The sequence below is a fragment of the Nycticebus coucang genome, chromosome 10 (assembly GCF_027406575.1).
Source record: "Nycticebus coucang isolate mNycCou1 chromosome 10, mNycCou1.pri, whole genome shotgun sequence".
Taxonomy (NCBI): Eukaryota; Metazoa; Chordata; class Mammalia; order Primates; family Lorisidae; genus Nycticebus; species Nycticebus coucang.
The window spans coordinates 28,949,304-28,961,867 of NC_069789.1; the positions used below are offsets into that span (position 1 = coordinate 28,949,304).

The window sequence follows — 12,564 nt, forward strand, 5'->3', positions numbered from 1 at the left end:
GAGCAGCAGTGAGCCAGAGTAAGACCCCGTCTCTACTAACATCAAAAACAAAACAAACAAACAAAAAAAAAAACAGCCAGACATTGTGGTGGGCGTCTGTAATCCCAGCTACTGGGGAGGCAACGGGACAGAGCATTGCCAGAGGAAGCATTGAAAAAAAGAATAAAGAAAATGAACAACAACAACAAAAAAAGAGTACTTCAAACAAAGAAGAATGATGAACAAGCAAGCTGAAATTAAAAAAAAAAAGTTTTCATTTATTCTAATTCCTTCATTTTAAATTAATGCAAGAAAATTTAGATTCTAAAAAATGGGGCGGGGAGGAACTAGTAAAAGGTCTTTCACTCATTTAAAGATAGGCTTAGGAACAGAATTAAACCACAGGTTTGAATATCAGGGCTTCTTCCCCCAGAATTCCACACATTCATTTCATTTTACTAAGAATGCTATAAAAATTTTCTAAGTAACATTCAAAATAAGACACTTTTAAACATATGAATACTTTTAAAAATAGTTCAAATTGAACAACTTTTGACTCAATTTCCTTGATAAGCTCTGTCTGAATCTCATGTTTTAAGGTGTAAAGAGACGATCTTTATTCACTTACACTTTTCTCTTCTTTTTGTTCTGCTTCTGTTGTTGATCCCTTTTCAGCAATTCTTCTCCTACAAACAAGGCAAATTGATTTTTAAAAATATCATCTAACTCTTGGTATAAAAACTCTTCCTTCTCTAAGAGGGAAGAATTACACCTAGTTAAGTTGTATCTGGAATAAAATTTTTTAAATTCCCTCAATCTGGACAAGTTCAACATAAAGAAATTTCTCACCTCCTGGCCAGCAGGGCACTCATTTCTTCCATTAAACCACTACCCCCTAAAGGAAGAGGTCCATTTCCACGACCCGTATCTGTTTTAGATGAGGCCGAGTTCACACCAATGGCATTCCCTCCGCTTGGGAAAGAGGTATCCTCCATCTTAATGAGAATATACATACATAATAAACTCCAATGTTAAGACAACCACATATTTATTAATACATTACATTCAAAACAGAAGGATACATCAGCATTAACTTTTTTTAAATGCCTAATTTTTAAACCCTTAAGAACCAATTTGGTAACAACATTGGCTTTATGCATGAATGAGAGTTTATTAAAATCAATACCACCAATACTGGGGTGAAACAACATGACATGTCTCCTCCAGTGACTCACAGAGGGCACAACTTCACTCTGACGGTATGACTACCAAAAATGTGCCTGAGTCTAATCTTGAGGGACATCAGATAAGCCACACTGAAGGACAATCTACAAAATAACTGTCTTATAGTCTTCAGAAACATCAATATTTTTAAAGAAAGACTGAAGAATTATCACAGACTAAAGAGACATTACAGAGGGTGGGACACAATTATAAGAGGGACTGAACCTAACAAACGCTATCAGTGTAACCTAATTCTTTGTATTCTCAATGAATCCCAAACAACAACAACAACAACAAAAAAATAGATATTATGACCAAGTGCAACAGATGAACTGGAAAAAATTCTGTCATCAAAGACGTTAATAGATTATAGATGGAATCTGAGTCTATCTTTAAGATTACAGTATTCTATCAGGGTTAAATATTCTGATTTTGATAATCACACTGTGGTCCTATAGGAGAATGTCCTTGTTCTTATAAAATAAAAATACACACTGAAGTACTTAAGGAAATAGGAACATGATGTCTGACTTACTCTCAAATCATTCAGACAAAAAGTGTGTGTGCACAGAACAGAATATACCCAAGTAAGGAGTAATAAAGCAAATACCAGAAAAATGTTAACTGCTAAATCTAGATAATGAGTTTATTGAAATTCTTCATATTCTTTCTGCAACTTTTCTGAAAATATAAATTACAGCAGTGATCAACAGTTGACCACCCAAGGGACTGTAACAAACTGGTCGACATACGGAGGTGGTCAACATAAGGAACTAGGCCCACGGTACTGATGTGTACAAGTGGTGCACATCTGGTCTATGAAAATTAAGTCATCTTAAGGAGGGGGTCAATGTAGGGAGGTGGTGCCTTATGGAGGTGCTATTGTATTTCAATATTTTACATCAATGATGCTAATAACACAGAGTTCATAAAATCAGAATCCAATAAAGTCAATATTTTAGACATTTAGAGTAAGACATATATTTTAAGTATAATAATTTGTAAATGTATTTACCCGTGACACTTTCCGAAGTTTTGCTCCAGCAATTGCAGCAGCAAGTCCAGTTAAGGGGCGATTGTCTTCTGACATGGATCCCGAAAAAAATCCAGATGCAGGGAGGGGAGGGGCAGGAGGTGGTGGAGGAGGAGGTGGGACTTGATTAGGAAGAGGAGGGGGAGGAGGAGGTGGAGGAGGCCCAGAGGATGGAAGTGGAGGTGGTGGAGGGGGTCCTGAGGGAAGGGGGAGTACTGCTGAAGCCTGGGCAGGACCCGGTGGGAGCGGTGGAGGGGGTGGAGGTGCAGGTGGTCCTAAGACAATGCCTGAGAGAAAAAAATGTGAAGTAAGACCACTAACAATAGGGCTGAGTGATACTATTTTATGTGGAAAGGGATGTAGAAAGCCAAGCTAAATTGACTCAAAGATTTATAACAAGCCCAATTTATCATAATGTTTAAAGTCTGAATCAGTTTTTTTAAAAGATACCAAAATGCAAAGGCAAAGTGTATATAACTATTTACCTTAGTGTTAGAGCTTTAGAAATACAACTACGCAACAGATCACCTAATTTTTTTCAATGGGGATTTGGTAAATAAAATAAGTGCCTACAAAATTTGAAAATGATGTTAAGTATATCCGGGGGGGGGGGGGGGGGGAACTAGTGCATATGATGGCAGTTAGTACCATTTGAAATAACCAACTCAAAATAGTCTGTAAACGTTAAACGATACAGTTAAGTTCTATAATCATGAAAACATATTTAATTATTTAGAGACAAAGTAGCTGGATTAGAAATATGAAAGAGGGGCAAGTCCTACTCTTCAGTATTTTAAAAAATATTTCACATTTCAATTCAATGTGTAGTCAGGGTTGAGAATCACACTGAAGTAAACGAATTTACAAGTACAAAGAGAAACCTCAAAATAACTCTCAGAAATAATTAAATAACATAAAATTTGGAAGTTCACAGAGCAGTTTTATCCTACAAGATGGGAGGTAGGAAGAGAAATGTTCAAATCACAAAGGGAGTATAAAGTCAGAAAGGGAGCGAACATGAATTTATGTAGTAACAGAATACTGATAGAGTAGGTATTCCTACTTAAAGGAGTGTTTTAGGACAAAAAAAATAATGCTATTTGCACTGAGTGGTAACTGTTAACTTTTTCAGCGTCAGCAGTTGCACAAGTAGAAAAGATAAACTGTTCCAAAAAGTGTACAGAGCAAGAGGCTGTCCCTCCTCTGTGGGTTGTTAGGATTCTGAGGATATAGCAGAAAGACCACTCAATCTTGTAGGCTGTGCCTCTCTTGTCCAGTATTTACTCTTATCATGATACTAAGTTGGAACACATTAGAATTTTGACACAACTTTTAAGCAAACTTGACAACAATAACAAAAATATACACACAGCAGTAAGCCTTATTAATCCTAGGAAATAGGATTCTTTTTAAGGTTTGTTTAAATCCAGTCTATAACGCTGTTTAAGTATAAATTTGTTTTCAGCTTCCTTTCTACAATACTCCCTAAATTGTATTTTTAAAAACTAGGGTTGCTAAGCATCTTATTTATGTACAGAACTAGGTCCGTCTCAATTTACAAATAATCCACTTAGAGATTACATCCTCCCTTCCCTATTACCATTAACAGTAAGGTGTCTGGGGGAAGAGGGAGAATAACTGTAGAGGATGCTCTTCTCTCTCAATTATCTCTTTAGCACACTACTTGTAATTTGGAGCCCTGACCCTTTACGACATATATGAAGCCTCCCATTCTCCTTAACCATCCTACAAAGTCAGGATGTTCCACAGGGTCAAGGTGGCCCCTGTTATGCAAGTCCAATAGGGTAAATGTAATATAGGAAAGGACTAAGATGAGAACTGTTCCAAAGGAAATTCTAGGATGATATAGCAGCTTCTTCTTTTTTATTTATTATTTTTTTGAGGAAGAGTCTCACTCTGTTGCCCCAACTAGACAGAGTACAGTGGTGTCATCATAGCTTCCGACTTCTGAGCTCAAGCTATCCTTAGCAGCTAGGATTACAAGTGCACACCACCACACCCAGCTAATTTTTTTTATTTTTGGTAGAGATGGGGTTTCACTGTTGTTTGGGCTGATCTCAAACTTCTGAGCTAAGGGATCCTCCTGCCTTAGCCTCCCAGAGAGCTAGGGTTATAGGCGTTAGCCAACTTGCCTAGGTCTTTTTTTTTTTTTAAGGCAGAGTCTTACTCTGTCACCTAGGCTCCAGTGCAGTGGTACAATCATAGCTCACTATAGTCTCAAACTAAACTGCTGGGCTCAAGTGATTTTCCTCACTCAACTTCCCAAATAGCTGGGACCACAGGTACATGCCACCATGACTGTCTGAATTTTATTTTTTTAAGAAAGAAGATCTTGCTATATTGCCTGGGTTGGTTTCCAACTCCTGAGTTCAAGTGATCCTTGTGCCTTGGCCTCCCAAAGTGCTGGGATTACAGGCATGAACTGCCATACCCAGCTATAGGATGATGTATTAAATGATAACGGGCACTAAACATATCTCTACGTCTCCCAGAAATTAACAAATATAATTTAGATCATATATTTATTGTATGGTAGATTGAAAGTGTCAAATGAAGTTTTCCTACTAAAAGAAACATTATCACGGAGACTGTTAAATACTAGAAAACACATTTAACAATGATACTGCAGAATATAATAAAAACCTAGCTCAATATGGAAATTCTTTGTTTTGCTGCTCCAAATGCAATTAACAGTAAAAATTAACTTAATTTTTCTACTTTAAATTTTTTTTTTTTTTTGAGACAGTCTCACTATGTCACCCTCAATAGAGTGCTGTGGCGTCAGAGCTCACAGCAACCTCTAGCTCCTGGGCTTAAACAATTTTCTTGCCTCAGTCTCCCAAGTAGCGGGGACTACAGGCACCTGCCACAACACCCGGTTATTTTTTGTTGTTGTTGTCATCGTTGTTTAGCAGGCCTGGGGCAGGTTCGAACCTGCCAACTTTAGTGTATGTGGCTGACGCCGTAACCACTGTGCTACAGCCACCAAGCCTTACTTTAAATTTTAAAACATTTTAAATACATAGCACTACTGCATATAAATGTTCAACTATTAAAACCATTCTATCCATTCTTCTAGGCAATTAAAGTTTCTGCTATATATTTTCAAAGTTTTTAGTTGTTAGTAGCAATAATGAAAGCCTTACCCTGTTGGGCTGGAGTCTCGGCCGGCTGAGAGGCTGCCTGCAAGCCTGGCTCAGAAGCAGAAGAGTCTCCCAGCACAGAGTTTAGAGGAGTCTCAACAGAGGCAGGGGCAGCTGCAGAGGGAGAAGGGAGAACACTAGGCTTGGATGAGGGAGTTGAGGCAACAGGGGTGCTTGGAGGAGGAGAAGCTTGAGATCCACAGTGTGAAAGTGATGCGAGGGAAGGCAGTGGAGGCGGTGGCAGAGGAGCTGCTGGCCCTGAGGTAGGCGGTGGAGACACTGGATATGTTACAGAGTCAAGCAGCCCATTGGGTGCTGTCGGTGATGGAGGCATTTGGGGCACAGGAGAAGAAACACAAACAGGGAGGACAGGCCTTGGACCAGTAGCTTTGCCTGGGGGGCTGCTAATCATTATTGGAGGAGATGGAGGGAGGGGCGAAAAACTGGAAGTAGACCAGGCACAGGGCTTCGTAGCTGGAGGCTGAGAAGAGGGTGTGTTCACAGGAGAAGAAGGTCGAGAGTTTTTGTTCAGAGGACGAGGAGCTGTAGCATAATGGGGAAGAACAGGGTGGAAGGCTGAACCTAAAGAAGTTGCAAAACGTGTCGCTGAGTGTCGCAGTGGTGGTGTAGGGGGTGTGGAAGTAGGTGGCAAAGCAGTCACTACAGCATAATCAGGAGTAGCATCTGACACTGGAGCTGAGATGACTTTAGCATATGATGGAGGAGGTGCTGAAGGAGGCTGGCAACTGGAATACTCAGGAAGTGGAGCGCTATACAGGGAGCTGTCTGAAGATGGAGCTGGACAGAGGTGGAAAGCAGCAGCAAAAGACAGGATAAAAAAGGAGAGAGAAAAAGGGAGCTAGTGAAGTCACAAAACCAGCATTCAAATAAAATGTATCAATGTCGACTACAGTTAGTACCAGAAAATCAGGCACATGTGCAAATAACTACTTTCATCCAAGAATATTTTAACTTGTAAATACATTTTGAGATCTGAAAGAGGATGAAATAAGTTTTCTTTTTATCTAACTAGTGAATTAATAAATTAAATGGATTAATGTATCCTTTATAAGAAAAGTCTAGTAGTAATCGTAATTTAGTTTTTTTTTCTTTTTTAAGAGAGTTTCATTTTGTCTCCCTTGATAAGAGTGCCATGGCGTCATAGTTCACAGCAACCCCAAACTCTTGGGCTCAAGCGATTCTCTTGCCCCAGTCTCTGGAACAGCTGGAACTACATGAACCTGCCACAATGGCCAGTTATTTTTACAGAGGAGATCTCATTCTGGCTCAGGCTGGTCTCAAACCTGTGAGCTCAGGCAATCCACCTGCCTTGGCCTCCCGGAGTGGTAGGATTACAGGCATGAGCCACTACACTCAGCCTAGTTGTTGTTGTTGTTGTTGTTTTTTTAAACAACAAATAGCAAAACTGGTAAAACATTTATTTACTACAAAGAGCGAAGAATTTCCTATTCATTCAATGCTTATTTGTGGAAAAGTTTTGTTTTCTTCGCCATAACTCTAGAAAATAATTGGACAGTTAAAAACAAATTAATTAAACAATAAACCAATGAATCAATATTTAATCAACCTACATTGAAACTTGTAATGCCATAAGGAATAAAAATAAATCCTATAATGAATGTTAAAATATCCCAACCCAAACTTTCAGCCATTTAATTCTTATGTCTTTAATAAATTCCACCAGATTAGTAATTTTCAACTAATGTTTAACACCACTAAAAAATAGATTTATAAAGTTTCAGAGAGAATTGTCTTTACCTACTATCTTAATTCCTCCTTCAAAAACTTTCAGCAAATTTTTTGCTGAATGGTACTATAATACTAGAGAAATTTGAGACAATTTAAGTGGTCTCATAGGTGAAATATATTCCAAGTTCAACCAATATAAAAAATTTCCCATAAAAACACACTTACTTACATTCTATAGCCAATTTATAGGGAATTAGAAGAATTAGAATGCCAGAATAAAAATTTCCAAGAGTTTTCTTTAAATCTCCAAGCAATAAAAGCAATACAGAGAGAAATGAAAAATAAAACGTTGAAGTAGCAATTGCTGTCTATTTTTCAAAATTTCAAATTGTATTGCTTAATCCCAAAGCATCTCAGATATGAAATATTTTAATACAAGAGTGCAAAAAACATCAGCCAAGCTCAGATACAAAAACAGAAAAGTCTGCAAATTTCTTACCAGCACTGGATATTCTGCGTTCTCTTTCCCATTCCAACTGCTCCCTTTCTAACTGTTCCTGTCGCTCCCTTTCTTGCCTCTCCCGTTCCAACCGCTCCAGCCTCTCGCGTTCTTGTCTGTCCTGCCTCTCCCTCTCCAGGCGTTCCTGCCGATCTCGTTCGCGTTCCTGCCTCTCTCTCTCCAGATGCTCCTGCTCCAGCCTCTCCCTTTCTAACCTCTCTCTCTCCAGCCTTTCCCTCTCCATTCTTTCTCTCTCCAGTCTTTCCCGTTCCAGCTCCTTTTGTCGTTGCTGTTCTTGTAGTTGTCTGTAACAAAATTTTGAAAAAAATTAAAACTACGCATCTATGGTTACTCGTCATTAAAAAGCTATTGTTTTCAAAATAAACCCTGGTGAACTTTTATTTCTGATTCAAATAAAAGCAACATAGAGCACACAATCAACATCTCTCCTCTCACGTGAGAAAAGGCTACCTTAGAAACGACATGTATTTCGTACAAATGGAAGTAACTCCTCCTCTCAGCATCATACTGGCTAAATGCTTTAGCACATTACACTAAGGCCTCATTTTATTCTGCACTTCTCATAAATAAATTGTTGCAAATAAATTAATTTTCCAAGTAACTGAACATATCACTTTAATGACCAAAAGTCATTATTTTAAATATCATTTAATAAAAAAATTATAAAATTGTAATTTCCTTCCTAAAAATATACTATCAGATTTTAAATGATACATTATCACTTCAGAAAATACAACAGCTGGTCACAGTAATAGTGCCACAAATGATGGCTGAATGAAAAACAGACAAGAAGAAATAAGCTTTAAATCACTGAAATCTCACATTCAGAGGCAACTATATTTAATATTTTGGTGTATATATACTTCCAGACACTTTCTTATGTAAAAATACACACATAAACTTTAAAAACCAAGTAAAATGGAATCATAATTTTGGTACTGTTCTGAAATCTGCTTTCCTTTCTCTCAATATACAGTGGGAGAAATTAACAATTTTATCTTAAGCACTTATTTCAGCATCGTTATTTTCCATGAATGAGTAACATTTGATTGTTTAGTTATCCATTGTTTAAGCAGTCTCCTACAGTAAGATATGAGTTATCTTGATATAGTACCAATACTGCAATAAACATTAAACTTCATCTTTGAACCCTTTTCTATTTGTTTCTATTATAAGATAAATATTGACTCCGATTTGCTAGATGAAAAGAGAAATTTCTTTTTTTTTTTTTTTTGGTTTTTGGCCAGGGCTAGGTTTGAACCCACCACCTCCGGCATATGAGACCGGCGCCCTACTCCTTGAGCCACAGGCACCACCCGAAAAGAGAAATTTCTTAAAATTTTTTTCTAGTAAAAGCTGGTTCTTGCTATGTTGCCTAAGCTGGTCTCAAACCCACGTCTCACACAATCTCCCCTGCCCTAAAGTTCCGGGATTCCAGGCATGAGCCACAGCACCCAGCTTTTCCATACCTAGTTCCAAAACCATCTCTCAGAAAAGTTGTGCCAATTAGCCCTCTCTTACCAAGTTATCTTCATCTTACACATACATATTTCATAGCCTTGTAGGGCAGACTAAGTGAGGTAATGCCTGAAAAGCTCTTTAAAAAGTACCTGGAGCATAAGGTAATAATATTACTTGGGAATTTCAAGACAGGACCTTTTCTGAACTAGCCAATAAACTGATTAGGTTCTGATTGGAGGCAAAGTTAAATGACAGCACATGTGTGCTATGCTTTGTTCCTCACAGCAGTATCAACCCACCAATAAATGTTTTCCAAGAATCTCTTCCCTCATGTTTCCTATTTTAAAACAAAAGGAAAAATCTACTTGACAAACAATCAACCCTAACTTCTTTCACAAAAGCTCACAGCTTCTCTTTGGACGTATCACCATACTTAACAGTGACTGCACAACAAAAACAGAAAAACCATGCTACCGCTTATTGTAAGTAGTTAAGATACTGAATATCAATAATAAAATCAATATTGATTTTATAGTACTGACTTCATCATACTATAATATTTGATAATTCACCAGCCTCCAAAGTTTTTGAGGGATAACAATATCACTGTGAGGATGAGGGGAAGAAATTAGAAGTATTCAAAAGAATTCTTGTTAAAATAAACTAAACAGAGACTCAGTGCCTGTAGTATAGTGGTTACGATGCCAGTGCATACACCAAGGCTGATGGGTTCGGACCCAGCCTGGGCCAGCTAAACAACAATGATAACTGCAACAACAAAAAAATAGCTGGGCGTTGTGGTGGGTGACTGTAGTCCCAGCTACTTGGGAGGCTGAGGCAAGAGAATCACGTAAGCCCAAGAGTTTGAGGTTGCTGTGAGCTGTGATGCCACAGTACTCTACCGAGGGTGACATAGTAAGACTCTGTCTCAAAAAATAAAAAAATTAATAAATAAAAATAAAATAAACAGAAAAGGTCAGGTTGTTTAATTTTTAAAGTGAACTATTTAATGAATAAATTCAGCAGAAGCTTGTTTTAAATTTCAAACATTTAACATGTGTCCAAAATATAAAGTCTACTTAAAATGTAGTCCTCTTAACCATCTGTTGGGCCCAAAGAGCAAAATATATGCTCTTATCATTCTAATTACAATATATCTGAATATAGAAGCTAAAGAAAGGTATTTAACTTTAGAGCACAGTAGCTATACCAAGAAATCTATGATAAAAGATCCAAGTTTTTAGTTCCTTTTCACAATTGTGTGTCACTTCTATTTTTATGAAAGTAATACAAGTACATAGTTTTTAAAGCTTACTATAAAAAACCCAGCAGTTCACTGCCCCAACTCTCCCATCTCTGTTTCATACTCCTTTAGCTGTTTCTTATGTATGTTAACTTTAGATATCTACTTTCTAATCCCTCACCACAAAAATACTGATTATTGGTTAAATCAATACTCAGAGTTTACATTATTAACATGATAATGTAAATATTGTTGGTAGTAGAGCCGCAAAGTATTCTATGACTGTATTTCATTTCTCATTCAAGTTCTTGTTATTTTTCCAGCAAGTAATAGCTGTTTCTCCGAGAAGCACAATGCTTTCAGCACATATAAAAAAAGTAAGCTTCAGTCACAGATAGAAGGTCAGGCATGGGGGAAGTGAATCTGAAAGAATAAATGAATAATGACGCTTGCAGCTGGGGTGTAGTGATTTAAAAGGAGTGTTCCACATGTTTTAAGATTCTAAGTTGCTCATGAATGAAAAAGTACCCAGTGATACTGGGTAGAAAAGAGCCCAAGTGCCAGGGAATATTTCCAATTTCACTGATACATGATTCAAAGAAACAATTCATTTAGCTGCAGGAGACTCTCTGACTGCATTTTCTTTTTACCCTGCTCACTGAAAAGATGTCCATCTAAACAGATTTCCCCAAACAGTGTATCACGCAGAAAACTTCTGACTTACAAATCTTTAGTGGTATAATTCATACCTAAATTGGATGGTTTATAAACCCAATTTTCGTGTTTTGACCTCCAAAATAAGACATGTGTGTATCCTTTTACAAGGAGTTTCCAAATTTATAAATTACACTTTTCTCAGAATTATCACTGCCACTTCACACATGAATAATGTACCTGGCTTCTCTTCCTATTTCTCTACAACTCTTTTCTTCAGTCATTAATACACTCTAAAGTCCAAAGATGTTTTCAAAAAAAAAAAAAGTCACCTGACAAGACCAATTTTTCCTTTAAGTCAGGATATGCATGCTGCAATGATCTGAAAGTTTCTGAGAAAATATAATTTTTTCAGAAACAATTATAGCACAAATGACCAACATTACAGCCACCAAAGCATGTAAAGAACACTGAGACACAGATGCTCCTACCACCAAAATACCTATTTTTCTCCAAAAAAACTTAGCCCCAAATGTAAATAGGTATGTGGAGTACTGCCTCACAATGAAATAAGTTACATATATTCAGATTTTTAGTTTATTCTGATTTATTTTTTGAAGCAAGTAAAATGTAAATAAAATTTCAAGATACATTTCATCCAGCCTTAAATATAATGAATAGTGTTAGGTAAAGAATGTTTCAATTTTGACATGTAAGTACATCATACTAAGAAAAATGTTCTGAATTGGTAACACTAACACTGCTGTTCTGACATTTGTCAGAAAATAAAACTACACAGAAAATGCTTTGATTGTATAACATTAACATTTCACTATTTTATTAGTAAACAAATGAAGACTGAAGAAAATTTAACAAGATGATCAAGTTTTAATATTACAAAGCTCCCAAGACAAGAGCCAATACTTACAACAGAAGGTGGTCGACTTTCGGTCCATCCTGCCTCTGAGAGATAACTGGAGGACTATACACTTTCATTGCTCCAACTGCTCAGTTACATGCTGGGACTATTATTGCCCTTTTATAACTTTCCGGTAGTGGAAGTGATTTGGAAACTATTTATAGATAATAACTAAATTAAGTTCCATATTGAGACTAACACAGGACTGACTCATGTTTCTTAGAGTAGATTTTTTTTCGTCACAGCCAAGGAAGCCAAACATTAATAATATGAATACTCAGAAACCAAAAACTGATTTAAAAAATGACACAGGCACGGCACCTGTAGCTCAGCACCTAGAGCGCCAGCCACGCACAACAGAGCTGGCAGGTTCGAATCCGACCCGGGCCTGCCAGACAACAATGACAACTACAACCAACAAATAGCCGGGCGTTGTGGCGGGCGCCTGCAGTCCCAGCTACTTGGGAGGCTGAGGCAAGAGAATCAAGTAAGCCCAAGCGTTGGAGGTTGCTGTGAGCTGTGATGCCACAGCACTCTACTCAGGGCGACAACTTGTTAAGGCTCTGTCTCAACAAAATAAATGAATAAATAAATAAAAATTAAAAATGGCACAAATATAAACAGAAAACTATACTGTCATCATGTGAAAGGAACTGG

At 37.4% G+C, this 12,564-nt stretch overlaps 1 protein-coding gene across 3 annotated transcripts in view; it reads right to left on the reverse strand.

Annotated features, from left to right (window-relative positions):
• The window catches only part of ENAH (ENAH actin regulator), a 190,778-nt gene that overhangs the window by 20,021 nt on the left and 158,193 nt on the right, over nucleotides 1-12,564 (reverse strand). For 2 of the 3 annotated variants that reach the window (XM_053604044.1, XM_053604042.1), the window contains exons 5-9: nucleotides 7,610-7,914; nucleotides 5,404-5,514; nucleotides 2,219-2,523; nucleotides 829-974; nucleotides 608-665 (exon numbers count right to left, since the gene is read on the reverse strand). In XM_053604044.1, coding sequence (XP_053460019.1) covers nucleotides 608-665; nucleotides 829-974; nucleotides 2,219-2,523; nucleotides 5,404-5,514; nucleotides 7,610-7,914 — 925 coding nt within the window. Of the gene's footprint in view, nucleotides 1-607; nucleotides 666-828; nucleotides 975-2,218; nucleotides 2,524-5,403; nucleotides 6,199-7,609; nucleotides 7,915-12,564 lie in introns of all 3 variants that reach the window. The other variant, XM_053604041.1, reaches the window with a different exon arrangement.